Here is a 15,812-nt window from a genome sequence, read left to right as displayed (position 1 = left end):
AAGACTGGTAACCCAAGCGGACAACTCAGGCTGGAACTTACGACAACCATTGGACGCACGGCGTATCAATAAATTGTCGATCGTTTCCGAAAAGGGTTAAGTATAAAAAGCCCGACTGCGGTACCGCAAAATCGTTCTTTAATATACTATACATTAAATAGGAAAAATGCTATGAAATGCAAATAACAATTTAATATATAAATTAAACACATAATTGCACAATTAAGAAAAACAAGAATTACTAATTATTACAAACTCAAATAGTTAGTCAAATAAACAATCAAATCTAATGGTTAGAACCTAATTAGTCTCCAGCAGAGTCGCCATTTTTGTTATATCGAAAAAAGACGGTTTAAAATTAATTTCAACTTTTTAGAGAAAAAATCAATTTTAGAAAAAAGGAGTCGCCACTTAATTTTTTAAAGAAATTAAGAAAACTTAATTTAAAAGACCCTAACAGATTTAAGTATTAAAAATTCAGAAAAAAAGGTACGAGGTTCTTATTTCCACTTTGAGAAGGTGTTAAGCATTCAAAGTGGCCGCTAATGCGCGGTTATCCGACGATTTGAAAATTATTTGACTAACTTTTGAAAATATTAATTTAAAATGAAATGAAGACTTTAGAATTATTTTTTAGAAAAAAAAAGATTAAACTTTACATTGAAAATAATATAGATGTATATATAAAAAATAAAAGTTTATCAAATAAATAAGTAAAGGTAGAAAATCATTTAAAGAGTAAACTTAACATGAATTGGTTTATCTTTAGGGGAATCTAATTAGGTTAAAATAAATTAAAATTAATATCTAAGAAAGTATAACTAACATAAATAACTAAATTATTACAACCCAAATCAATATAAATACAATAAATAATACATGAACAACAATAATAATAATAATAACAACAACAACAATAATAATAATAATAATAATAATAAGAAGAACAACAATAATAATAATAAGAACAACAACAACAACAATAATAATAATAATAGTAATAATAATAATAATAATAATAATAGTAAGAACAACAATAATAATAATAAGAATAACAATAATAATAACAAGAACAACAACAATAATAATAACAAGAACAACAATAATAATAACAGGAACAACAACAATAATAATAACAAGAACAACAATAATAATAACAACAACAACAACAACAACAACAATAATAATAATAATAATAATAATAATAATAATAATAATAACAACAACAACAATAAGAAGAACACAATAACAACAACAACAACAATAATAAGAAGAACAATAATAATAATAATAATAGTAATCAACAACAACAATAATAAAAACAACAACAATAAGAAGAACAACAATAATAATAACAACAACAATAATAATAAGAACAAACAATAATAATAATAATAATAATAATAATAATAATAATAGTAATCAACAACAACAATAATAAAAACAACAACAATAATAAGAACAACAATAACAACAACAACAACAACAATAATAAGAACAAACAATAATAATAATAATAATAGTAATAATAATAATATCAAACTACTTGGAAAAATAATGAACAAAACTAAATGCTTTAATGAAATAATCCTAACATATTCTAGCTAATTAACTATAACACATGCTAGCTAATTAATCCTAACACATGCTAACTATAACAAATTTATATCATTAATTCTAATTATTCTTATATACATACTAACTAAAAAAATAAGACTATGAATCAACTAAATATAAAACGTGAAATAATTAAGTAAAATAAAATTGAAAAAATATTTTACCTCTTTCCGGGCCAAGATTGAAAATGATGAGCAGAAGACAACTTCACCATCACCCAATAGCTTGATGGAACTCCAATCTACAAAACAAAGAAAAAAATTTTAAAAAAAAGTTTAGACTCGAACCTTCGTGGGTTCTTAGCCTAAATTTCAACTTCAATCTCCTATTTTCCATGAAGAAAATATAGATTGAAAGCTAGAAATTTTCACAACTTTTAGGCTGGGGACAAAAGTCCAAAATCCTAGCCAAGTTAAGAAAATTTCTAACTTTGGGGTGGTTAAAAAACCTCCTCCTTCTTCTCCTTCTTAATGAAAATATGAGCCTTTATATAGGCTCCAAAACCCCCAAATTTTCCATGTATTTTCGATGTGGGAGTTTGTTTTTTTTTTTTTTTTTTTTTTTTAGAAAAAAACTAAAATTTTCAAAAATGCAAACTATAATTAAACTAACCTAACTAACATTGTATTTAGTAAAAATAAAATCTTTTAAGGTGATTTTTGAATAACCACATAAATATTAATCAAATATATAGTTATATAGAAATATTTATAATATACTAAAATTTATAAAAAAGATAAAAATAGTTAAGAATAATATGAAAATATTGTTTTTTTTTATAAAAGCTAATTATTTCAAAATGTTCGAATTCAAAGAAACTCGATAGCTAATTTGCGTTGTGGATGGTCAAAATTGGGTGTCAACAAGTTCGGAAACTAGTTTTTGCTCCCTTTCGTAGGTTTGTCATCTCGTCTTCTTTTAAGAGCCTATGTAATCCATGCTTTGCAAGCTTGGTATATCCTCAAGTAGCTTAAGTATGTAAGACTTCTAAGTTAGTAGCTTTCGTAGGTAAATCGAGTTCTACGACTCATTACTTGGCCTCCAATTCCTTCCGGATTATTATGACTCTATTTCCAACCTTCACTACTACGGGGTATCACATTCTCCCCTCCTTAGAGTCGTTTGATAGTGTATGGACAGTAGGGGTCACCTGACCACTTTCAAGAAGGTTAGAAACACGTCTCAAGGTTCAAAAGTGCGGGGTGTAACAATATTATACTAGTATTGTTGAATAGTACTTTCTTAATTTTTGTAACTGTTTTTCTTATCATGTTGTCTAAAGTTATTTTTTTTACACTTTATAAAAGTGTTTTTCTTATCATTTTGAAAGAATACTTTCTTTACTTTATGTAAAAGTGATATTTTATCACGGTTAATGAATACTGTCTTTATATTTTGTAAAATTATTTTTCTTAACATGTTGAAAGATTCTTTATTTATAATTTGTAAAGTGATTTTCTTATCACAACGAATACGTATTTTCTTTACATTTTTATCTAAATTGTATTTCTTATCATGTTAAAAATGTACTTTCTTTATATTTTGTAAATGTGTTTTTCTTATCATGTCAAAAGTGATTTTCTTATCATGTTATATGATAATTTTTTTTTACACATTATCAAAAATGTATTACTTATCATGTTGCAATCCATTCATAATTGATCTCAGATTAATAGTATGCGCATCCAACTGATACTATACTAGTTCTATATCATAGATAGACTATTAATAGTGATTGATAGTCGTTGAGTAATGTGTGAAGTTTTCTCTGCATTTAATTGTTGTGGTTTGAATAGCTGATATGTTGTTGTGATTGGTCTGCAATCCCAAGATCGAGAAATTTATAATCTTGAACTTGCTCTATCAAAAGTGATGTCTTGAATAAATAATGCTTGATGAAATATTGCTAATGAAGTGGATGTGATAATAAAGAATGATGAATTAATTATATTATGAGATCAGGTGCCACAAGCCGACACGATATATTTGGATCGGGTGTCACAAGCCGACACGATATTATTGGATCGTGTGTCACTTTCCAGTACGTTAATATTAAAGAAAAACAAATTAATGACTTACTACTACCAATTTCAAATAACTTATTTTTCAAAAGAGCGTGATGTGGAGGCTTGAGTCCTCATATACTCTTGATATTGTTGACTGATTACGTAATTGTTTCATTGTGTTGTCACTTGATCTTGATCTTGTTTTTTGCCGATGTTAAGTGTTATAGTTGATTTCCTGCTATTACTTTTGCATATTGATTTCTATTTCGAGTCGGACGATGATACCTACTCAGTACATGTTGTCATGTACAGACCCCTACTTGTATTTTACTTTTTTATTTTGTGGAGTGCAGCGAGTGTACCATCGACTTCGACTTGGCCTCAACTCTATCCAGTCTCCAGTATATCAAATTCCAAGGTGAGCTATCCTCCTAGCTCGTGTTGAATTGTCTTAGTAATGGCAAGATGTCCTTAATTTTCAGACATAAACTATTTTATATATCTATTCGGGTGTTAATACTCTTATACTTGATATTTTGAGATTAGATGTCCTTGATGTGATGACTTTCAGATTTTAGAAAACGATATGCAATAGACTTTAGTGGATTTTTATTTGTTACTTTAATAAGATTTGAGCTTCCGCATTATTACATATTTCATAAGTTGAGCAACTAATATAAGTTGAGGTTTGCCAACCTAGAAGGTTAAGTGTGGTTCTACTCATGGCCATTTTATATCGCAACACGGGTCGAGACAATTATACAATGTTGTGTTGTATTATATTATATTCTATCTTTTTGATGAATACAATGTTTAAATAGAATGTATCGTTTCTCGTTCACTACATACTATCACACATTGATAATTTGAAGGAAAAACTACACGAAAATTAGGTGTGAGATAAAGCTATTATAAAAAAGATAAGATAAACGATAAAACAGAATTACTAGATAGTATTTAATACCACTAAGTACCATTACCACAACAATCACAAATCATCATATTTAATCACCATATTAGATATCGACAATCACAATCATTGTTCACCGCTTTGGCTTGTACACAAAAAGCAATTATTTCTTGGTATTCAAATTTAACTTCTTCAACTCCCCTAATTTTCTTTAGTGCAGCTTTTTCACGAATGATTTAATCCTATAATTTTCCTTAGTTGGTTATATTCTCAACCGACAATGTCAATTCTCAATTTCCCTACTCTTTACCATTTGCTTCAACTCCGTCATCAATATCATTAATTAGGTGGACCATTGTACAACACATATAATTATTATTTTTAGATTTTTCTCCATATATATTTTTTCACAAGTTGTGTAATGAGTGTTGAAACTTTAGAGCCTGTTTGGATTGACTTTATGTTGGTCAAAATCAACTTAAAGCCCCTTTTCAGCTTTTAGATGTGTTTGCCTAATGCTAACTTTAAGTCAGAAAGTTCTTAAAGTCAGTCAAAAATGAAAAGTTAGGATTCCTAACTTTTTTTTTCTAAGTGCTTAAAGTCATTTTCTTTGACAATGAAAATTACTTTTATATCTCTTATATTTTAACTAAATTCCCAAACTACCCTTTTTATTCTTTTAACCCTAAAATTCACATAATTTTCCTCATTTAAGCACTTTTATCCAAACACTTAACTGTTTATTTATAAAAATAATTTTCAGCACTTTAAAGTTCTAAAAACACTTCATACATAAAAGTTACTTTTTTTAAGCCCATCCAAACGGACTCTTATTACATATAATTCAAGAATCAAGGTCAAGTGAGTGGACCTTTAAAACACATTATTTGTTCTTTCTTTTAAACACATTGTACCGACACATATAATTATTATTTTTAGACTTTTCTCCATACTTTTAGGGCCTGTTTGTTAAATGAATAAGGAGTAAGTTATTCAAGTACAAAACTTTATATAAATTTTATAATATTTAATAGTATTTTTATGTCATGTATAAAATTTAACACACTTATTATTATGTTGATTAACAAATTAGAATGCCACTTAATTTACGAAATAAAATTTAGAATAACTTATACCTGAATAACTAATATATGAATAAAAAAGAAATGCGGCCGACAAGAAGAAACGCCGGCGAGCTGCTTACTACTCCGATTCCGATTCCGACAACCGATCTTTCCAATCCAAACTGAAACCAGATTCCGTCATCCTCCAAACCCAAAAATTCCTCAAATCCTCCTGCTCCACCACTTCCAAAACCCCATCCCTCTCCAATGTCGGCCTCTCCTCCACCTGCCGTGAAGTCGCTGACCTCCCAATCAACGAGGTACAGTCCGAAATTGAATCGTTAGCGTTTACTATAGCTAAGTCCATACCCTCCGGCGAAGGTTTCTCTTTCTCCGTCCCTTCCCGTTCCGCCGCTAACCAACTCTATGTCTCCGAGCTCGACAAAGGTAAGAAAAATGAAGGGTATTATAGTAATCAAATAATTTATTTTTAAGAACTATATAATGTTTATTAATTTTTAATATAACAAATCAACATCCAAATAAATTATTAAATCCTACTTAATTAAATCCTGCATAAATAAATCCTTCATAATTAAATATTGCATTATTAATATCTACATAACTAATACATGTGTTACTAATACCTGCATAACTCTAATGAGCAACCAAATGGACCCTTAGACCATTGTACAACACATAAAAAGAAATTAGCAAAGGATATTTTTGTAATTTAACTTTGAATTTAAAACCTTTCCACTTTTAGTATAACTAATTTAGCATGTGATTTGCACGTGTTATCACGTTAATTAATTATATATATATAATAAACAAATTATTACGTATTTTATCCATATCATTAAATACACAATTTTAAAGAAATACATAATATTAATAACTCATGTCATCAAATTTATAAATACATCATTTTTCTATTTCTATCCTTTTGTACAAAAAGAATTGTATGTAGAAGTATTGTGCGTACCCTTTTAATTATGTCCTAATAAAAATAGGGCATGTCCTGGAATTGCAGCCGCTGTCTTGGAAGAAGAAAATCGGCGCAAAAATAAGGAAGACAGACAAGCAAGTTCGCAGCAAGCTGAAGCCTTGATGATGGTGAGAGGAAGACCAACGGAACGTGGCCCTAGTGGGAGTCACAATCATGACAGATCTCAATCAAGAAGTAAGAAGAATATCAAGTGCTACAACTGTGGCAAGAAAGGGCACTTCAAGAAAGATTGTCGGTTCAAGAAGAAGAGTGAAAACCCTGAGCCATCAAATGCTCAAGGGAATGTTGCATGTACCTCGGATGATGGCGATATTTTATGTAGTGAGGCAATATCAAATAATGAAGGCAGAAAACGTTTTGCTGATGTTTGGATTATGGACACAGGAGCAACATGGCACATGACTTCCAAGAGAGAATGGTTCCATCAATATAATCCTATCTCAGGAGGGTCTGTGTTCATGAGAAACGATCATGCTTTGGATGTTATTGGTATTGGGTACATCAAAATAAAGATGTATGATGGCACGGTTCGCACCATCCAGGAGGTACGACATGTAAAAGACTTGAAGAAGAATCTATTGTATTTAGGACAACTAGATGATAATGGATGTTCATATAAGACTCATGGTGGAGTCATGAAAATATCCAAAGGAGCGCTTGTAGTGATGAAAGCAGAAAAACTTGCTGCAAATCTATATGTGCTTAAAGGTGAAACACACCAAGAAGGAGAAGCATCAACTGCGTCAGCAAGTTTATTTGAAGAATCAACGATGATGTGGCATCGTAAACTTGGCCATATGTCGGAACGAGGTTTGAAAATTCTTGTTGAGCAAAAACTTCTTCCAAGGCTCAAAAAGGTTTCACTACCCTTTTGTGAGCATTGTGTTACCAGTAAGCAAAATAGACTGAAGTTTAGCAGTTCCTCTGCTAAAAGCAAGGAAATACTAGATCTGGTTCACTCTGATATCTGGCAAGCACCGGTGGAGTCTCTAGGAGGAGCAAAATATTTTGTGTCATTTATCGACAATTACTCCAGGAGAAGTTGGGTGTATCCAATCAAGATGAAGGCAGATGTTTTTTCAGTTTTCAAAGAATTCAAAGCGCGGGTGGAACTTGAATCCGAGAAAAAGATCAAGTGTTTGAGGACAAATAATGGAGGAGAATACACTGGTGATGAATTTAATAACTTCTGTAAACAAGAAGGTATTAAACGGCAGTTCACGGTGGCAATCGGTCACCATCAACCGCAATTGATCTGAAAACGCCAATGGAGATGTGGACAGAAAAACCAGCTGATTATTCTCGCTTATATATATATTTGGAAGTCCTGTTTATGTTATGTACAACACCCAGGAAAAATCAAAGTTGGATCCAAAATCCAGGGAATGTATTTTCTTAGGGTATGCTGATAGAGTCAAGGGGTATCGCTTGTGGGATCCCACAGCCCGCAAGGTGGTTATCAGCAGGGATGTTGTATTTGTTGAAACCAAGATACAAGCAAAAGAAGGTAGCACTTCAAAAGAAAAATCAGAGACTACTACAGTTGAAGTTGAAGAAATTGAAGTTCCAGTTTCTTTTGAAGCAGCACCAGAGCACGAAGAACAAGAGCAAGCTGATATCGAAACTCCAGAAGTTCGACGGTCAACTAGGGAGAGAAGAGAACCATCTTGGCACTCAGATTATTCTATGGAGAGTAATATTGCATACTGTCTACTAACAGAAGATGGAGAGCCTTCAACTTTTCACGAGGCTATGAAAGGCCAAGAATCATCTCTGTGGGTGGCAGCAATGCAAGAAGAAATTGAAGCTCTCCATAAAAATAAAACATGGGATCTTGTTCAATTACCACAAGGAAGGAAGGCCATTGGAAACAAATGGGTCTACAAGATCAAACGCAATGGTAATGATCAAGTAGAGAAGTATCGTGCAAGATTGGTGGTGAAAGGATTCGCTCAGAAAGAAGGTATAGACTTCAATGAGATATTTTCTCCGATGGTTCGACTCACAACAATTCGAGTGGTCCTGGCGATGTGTGCTACATTTGACTTGTACTTGGAGCAGTTAGATGTCAAAACTGCATTTCTTCATGGAGAACTTGAAGAAGAAATTTATATGCTCCAACCAGAAGGTTTTGAAGAACAGGGAAAAGAGAACTTGGTTTGCAGGTTGAACAAATCTCTATACGGTCTCAAACAGGCGCCGAGATGTTGGTATAAGAGATTTGATTCCTTCATTATAAGCCTTGGATACAACAGACATAGTTCAGATCCTTGTGTTTATTACAAGAGATTTGGTGATGAAGATTTTGTTATTTTGCTGTTGTATGTTGACGACATGTTGGTAGCAGGCCCCAACAAAGATCGTCTCACAAATTTAAAGGCACAGTTGGCTAGGGAGTTTGAAATGAAGGACTTGGGACCAGCAAACAAGATTCTAGGAATGCAAATTCACCGAGACAGAAATAATAGGAAGATTTGACTTTCTCAAAAGAACTACTTGAAGAAAATCTTGAGACGCTTCAAGATGCAAGATTGTAAGTCAATTTCTACCCCACTTCCTATTAATTTCAAGTTATCCTCAAGTATGTGTCCTAGCAATGAAGCAGAGAGGATGGAGATGTCTCGAGTACCGTATGCATCAGCAATGAGAAGTTTAATGTTCGCTATGGTATGTACAAGACCTGACATTGCACAAGCAGTGGGAGTGGTTAGTCGATCCATGGCTAATCCTGGTAGAGAGCATTGGAATACTGTTAAGAGGATCCTGAGATACATCAAGGGTACCTCAGATGTTACAATGTGTTATGGAGGATCAGACTTTACTGTTAAAGGTTATGTTGATTCAGATTACGCAGGTGATCTTGATAAAAGTAAGTCCACCACAGGTTATGTGTTTACTCTTGCTAGATGAGCTATAAGCTAGGTTTCAAAACTGCAATCTATCATGGCAACATCTACGACGGAAGCAGAATATGTAGCAGCTACACAAGCTAGCAAAGAAGCAATATGGATGCAGATGGTACTGGAGGAGCTCGGGCACAAACAAGAGAAGATTGCTCTATTTTGTGACAGTCAGAGCGCTTTGCATCTTGCAAAGAATCCGGCATTTCATTCAAGAACAAAGCACATACGAGTTCAGTATCACTTTGTTCGTGAGAAGGTGGAAGAAGGTAGTGTGGATATTCAGAAAATTCACACTAATGACAACCTGACAGATATGTTTACGAAGCCTATCAACAGTAACAAGTTCATATGGTGTCGATCTTCTATTGGCCTAGCAGAAACGTAACATTGCAGTAATTGGGTAGAAAGGATGGTGTGAAGACTTAATTGATTCTCAATTAAATCTTCAAGTGGGAGAATGCAAGATAGTCAAAACGCGTTTTGAACGCGTAGTCAAAAAAGGAACAAAACGCGTTTTGAACGCGTAGTCAATAAAGGGAACAAAACGCGTTTTGAACGCGTAGTCAAAAAGGGAGGTTCAATACACAGATTTTACGCGTTTCTAGTTTCCTATAAATAGAAGACCTCTTGCCCTCATTTATCCCATCCCAGAAAAAGAGAGTAAGAATACAAAGAGAGTTATACACCAAGATAAATATTGTAGTCTTGAGTGTCCTCTTTAGTAGTTGTTCCTTTTACAAAAGAGAAGTGTTAATTGTTGTTTTCTCCTTGTATTTGAGAGCTGTGTACTCCATATTAAAATAGTGAGATCCTTCTACCCCGTGGTTTTTCCCTTCTATCATTTAGAGGGGTTTCCATGTAAAATTCTCGTGTCTAATTTATTTTCATTATTTTCATCATATCAAACTTTAGTTGTGGTGCTTCCTCCCCAACAGGAAACTCTAGATTTGTTGGAAAGGATGACAGAAGGAGATCTAGAAATTTACCTTCGTAATCTTTTAAAAGAAGGCAAATACCTTGTGGTGGTTGATGATGTATGGCAGAGAGAAGCATGGGAGAGTCTGAAAAGAGCATTCCCAGATAGCAAGAATGGCAGCAGAGTTATTATTACCACTCGCAAAGAGGATGTCGCTGAAAGAGCAGACGACAGAGGTTTTGTCCATAAACTTCGTTTCCTATGCCACGAAGAAAGTTGGGATCTCTTTTGTAGGAAACTACTTGATGTTCGAGCAATGATTCCAGAAATGGAAAGGTTAGCTAAAGACATGGTGGAAAAGTGTGGAGGCTTACCTCTTGCCATTGCTGTATTGAGCGGATTACTTTCTCATAAAAGGGGGCTAGACGAATGGCAAAAGGTGAAAGATCACCTTTGGAAGAACATTATTGAAGATAAATATATTGAAATCTCCAACATACTATCATTAAGCTACAACGATTTGTCAACTGCACTCAAGCAGTGTTTTCTCTACTTTGGTATTTTTCCAGAAGATCAAGAGGTCGATGCTGAAAACATAATACGGCTGTGGATGGGGGAGGGTTTCATACCAAATGGAGAAGAAAGAATGGAGGATGTCGCTGAAGGCTTCTTGAATGAGTTGATAAGACGAAGCTTGGTTCAAGTTGCTGATACATTTTGGGAAAAAGTTGTTTCATGTAGAATTCATGATTTACTTCGTGATCTTGCCATACAAAAGGCATTGGAGGTAAACTTCTTTGACATTTATGATCCAAGAAAGCACTCCATTTCATCCTTATGTATCAGACATGTCATTCATGGTCAAGGAAAAAGGTACCTCTCACTTGATCTTTCTTACTTGAAGTTGAGATCAATTATGTTTTTCGATCCAGATTTTCGTAACATGAGTCCTATAGAGTTTGGTAATGTGTTCCAACATATATATGTGTTGTACTTGGATATTCGTGGTCAAACTATTTCTTCTGCCATAGGAAGTTTGTACCACCTCAAGTTCTTAAGATTGACAGGTATCCATAAGCTTCCCTCTTCCATTGGCAACCTCAAGAATTTACAGACACTTCATGTCAATTATTATCAAATCTCATGCCAGCTACCCCGGGAGACAGCTGACCTAATAAATCTAAGACATTTAGTTGCTTCGTATTCAAAACCTCTGGAACGTATAAACAAACTCACTAGTCTTCAAGTTCTTGATGGTATTGCTTGTGATCAGTGGAAATATGTTGACCCTGTTGATTTAGTCAATCTTCGAGAATTACTCATGTATAAAATTACCAAATCTTACACCCTAAATAACATTAGTAGCTTGATAAACCTTACCGCTCTCAAATTGTTTTGTGACTCTGATGAATCATTCCCAGCCATTGAATTTCTTATTTCTTGTCAAAAGCTCCAGAAATTGTGGTTAAAAGGTAGAATAGAGAAACTGCCTCTGTTTCCAAATTCCATCACAATGATGCTTCTTTGGGACTCAAAGCTCATGGAAGATCCGATGCCTATTTTGGGAATGCTGCCAAACCTAAGGAATCTCATTTTGGATAGAGCTTATGAAGGAAAAGAAATTACGTGCAGTGATAACAGCTTCAGTCAACTGGAGTCCCTTAGTCTTGATAATCTTAAGAACCTTGAAAGATGGCATTTAGCCACAAGTGCCATGCCTCATATTAAAGGTGTTGGTATCCAGGATTGTAGAAAGCTGAAGGAGATTCCAGAGAGAATGAAAGACGTGGGGAGATGTTGAGCAGATATTATAAATCAGGTTCATGAAGTTGTCTTGTCCAAGCATCAATCAACTTAATAGATTTTTTTTCAATGTTTCATTTCTTTTTGTGCTTTGTTTTAGTGTGTGGAATTAGTTCGAAGAGTACTTTTCGGATTCAATGCAAAAATGATTTTGTGATGATTTAATTAATAGAAAAAGATCAAAAATATTCTTAAATGATGTGAAATCAATAAAAATGCCCTTAGTTGATAGTTTGGTCCGAAAATGCCTTTGCCTTCAATAGTTAGTTCAAAAATTTAGAATTTGAATTAACTTATCTACATTATTGTTCCCCCCTAGAGTTTGACAACATCATATATTACTAATCATATCATATCATATATTACTAAAAACGGAAAGCTCGTAAGTGCAAAGTTGAATTACCATACATATCATATCATACATCTGTACCAATGATTCGCTGATCCGGTAAAAAAGATAATTGTTATCAAATCTTATTGCTTATTAATTATCTACTATTAAATTGCCAAATAAATTCTGATTATTAGTGAGCTTATATAAACGGATATAAAAAAAAGTCATACTCATAACCATCAACATCAGAAGAAACACAAGACGAAAGTTCAATTTACCAAGTAAGTTTATTCCTTTGTTAGTTTAAAAAAAATTGTTAGCTAAATTAGAAGAAAGAAAATGTGAAAGGTGTGAATCAAAAGACAAGTTTTTGAAGCTACTAAAGGAAAATGAAAAATATAAAATAGTTGCTTCAACCAGAATTTTCAATTTCCTTTAGGAATTATAAGTTTTATCTGCATGTTTTTTCGTTTATATGCTACTGAAATACTTACCCTTGGCATTTTGTTGGTGTTCTCTCTGATCGACATATTCAAAAATGATAATGATCTACTAACCATCCTAAGGAAGGCATATGTTTGATCGAATTTCTCTACAATTATTGCAAAACATTATTCTCCTTCGACAATAATTTTTTGATATGTATGCATCTGTAAAAGAGTGGAGGCTACTATTCCTTAAAAAGAAGGCGGAAACTTTAAGGCGTTAAATATTTTGCTACCATAGTGCCAACATTTAAATTATGTGTTGTGACATACTAAAAAAGAACTTTTATCAAGTTGAATACTTGATATATTATTGGAAGTAGTTAGAGTGTTACTTTTGAAATGCACTTGATAACAATATTTCAGTATGATGATTGCCTTGCAATGATAATAATATCAGTTGAATATGCTCACGATTCATCGATTCAAGCTTGTATTTTATGTCTTTAGTTTAAAAATTATTCCTTTAACATTTGTGTATAAAAGTGCAGATACATTATCATAAATTATAAATACTAACATCTAATTTTTGTTGGACATTTTAGTAAATTATAAATGTTTATCTTGCATTGTAATTTTATTGTATAATATATTTCTCCTTTACAAAATTATGTGACAATGGATATGGGATACACCACGTGCCAAGAAACTAGTATTACTAAAAGTGGGAACAAAAATAATTGTAAGTTGAAATACCAAAATACCCCTATAAAGTTGAGTTATTACAATAATACCATTAATATATATATATACAACAACAACGACCCAGTGGAATTCCACAACGTGGGTCTGGAGAGGGTAAAGTGTACGCAGACCTGACTCCTACCAAGGTAGGACGGCTGTTTCCGAAAGACCCTCGACTCAGAAAAATCAAAATAAAATCCAAAAGAAGAAGTCAGATAAGAATAAGAAGTTTAAAGCTTGATGGAAAGCAGCAGGTAACGAAAACAAAAGCAACACAGATAAAAATAGAACAATCAAAGTACAGAAAGTAATGAAAGTAATAAATAATACTAGACATCATACCACAAGGAATCATAGTGCGCTAATCCGCCTACTTCTAAGGAAGAATAACGATACTATGAACTAGCCTTCTACCCTAATATGGCTCCTCCACACCCTCCTATCTAAGGACATGTCCTCGGTAAGTTGTAATTGCGTCATGTCCTGTCTAATCACTTCTCCCCAATATTTCTTCGGCCTACCCCTACCTCTTCTAAAACCATTCATGGCTAACCTCTCCCCAATATATATATATATATATATTATATTATTACTATTATTATTATTAAATAGTAAACTTAAGCTGCATTTTAATTTCAACATTGAATGTATTTGAGTTATTGTAATTATTGGTTAACCAATGAAAGAATAATAAACTGCATTTTTTTTTATTTTCTTTCGTTACCAATTTAGCTAGATAATGAATCATCTTATTTGTTATCTTAAATTTTCCTCACTAATCAACTTATTATAAATGGAATAATCAATCTATCGTATGTATGCCTTCCTGGCTCCTCATTAGAAGAAATAATAGAGACAAGTTGAAGATTTCTACAAAGGTATGTTCATTTTATTTGGTTATTTTCTATGAATGTTTATGAAATTATATACTCTTTTTTCGTGTATTTTTTTATGCATTATCTTGTAATGTAATTGTCCAGTGAGAATAGAGGAGCTGAACTCTGGCCACAATAGAGATTTTTGTATTACTTATTAATACAATCAAACAGTTCAAATCGAATTGATGTAATATATTATGCTACTCTATGTAGATCACTTTATGTTTGGAAACGTTTTGGCCATAATTTGTGACATTATGTATTGCAAGTACATCTCAAAATTGGCCTATGCCAATTCACTTCTACAGAAGCGTAATTTTTCTTTTCTTGTGCTTCTTTGTCTTTGTCAAATAATTATAATAGGTTTAATTTCTGCGATGAAGAACCTCAAAAATCATTGTCAAGGATCCTTGCTTCTATATAAACTTTCGGAGGTTTCAGATGAATCTATATGTTTGTACCTAATAATATCAAAATGTAACTCATTTTACAATTTAACTACCTAACCAATTTTTGTTGTTTGATCTTATAAATTTTTCTCTTTTTTTTTTATATGTTTTGATTTTTATTCTATAGCACAAAGAAAATTCAAGTATCATTTAAAATTTATCTTTTAAAATATAAATTTTATATTAATATATGAAGATAAGCGTGCAACGCACGTTCCCAAATACTAGTATTTCAAAATACTCTCAAATATTTCATGGAGTTTGAATGGTATCGGTGCTAACTCTATAAACATAATCTGAAATCTCTATATTTCAAGTTACATTAAGATTTTAAAGATTTTTATGATTTCAAGTTACATTAAGGTTTTAAAGATTTTTATGTTTTAATCTAGAGTTATGATTGTCAAATGATCGATCTTTTCAAATTTAGAAAGGAGGGTGTATGTTTAAACTTCTCATTTTACCCTTTAATGAAATGATTTATACACACATTTTTTTATGGCTTGTTTAATTTGATCATCAATTTCAAAAGTAGGGGTGTACATGGACCGGGTTGGTTCGAATTTTTTACAAACCAAACCAAACCATTTGTGTCGGGTTATAAAAATTTATAAACCAAACCAAACCAATAAAAGTCGGGTTTTTTTATATCAATTTTTCTCGGGTTTTTCGGGTTTTTTCGGGTTTTTCGGGTTTTTTCGAGTTTCTCGGATTTTTCATAATATCTAATAAAAAGCACAGAGCAGTGCTTCTT

The 15,812-nt window shown here is 32.4% G+C and overlaps 1 protein-coding gene across 1 annotated transcript; it reads left to right on the top strand.

Moving 5' to 3' along the window:
* The first annotated feature begins 9,512 nt into the window (after nt 1–9,512).
* On the top strand, nt 9,513–12,363 carry LOC129869918 (disease resistance protein RPP13-like). Its single transcript, XM_055944485.1, has 2 exons — nt 9,513–9,528; nt 10,254–12,363. The coding sequence occupies exons 1-2, from the start codon at nt 9,513–9,515 to the stop codon at nt 12,224–12,226; spliced, it is 1,989 nt and encodes a 662-aa protein (XP_055800460.1). The 3' UTR covers nt 12,227–12,363.
* Nucleotides 12,364–15,812: the final 3,449 nt, after the last annotated feature.

Source organism: Solanum dulcamara, chromosome 10 (assembly GCF_947179165.1).
Source record: "Solanum dulcamara chromosome 10, daSolDulc1.2, whole genome shotgun sequence".
Lineage (NCBI taxonomy): Eukaryota > Viridiplantae > Streptophyta > Magnoliopsida > Solanales > Solanaceae > Solanum > Solanum dulcamara.
The sequence above is the reverse complement of the archived record's forward strand: the minus strand, read 5'-3'. Positions and strand labels throughout refer to the sequence as shown.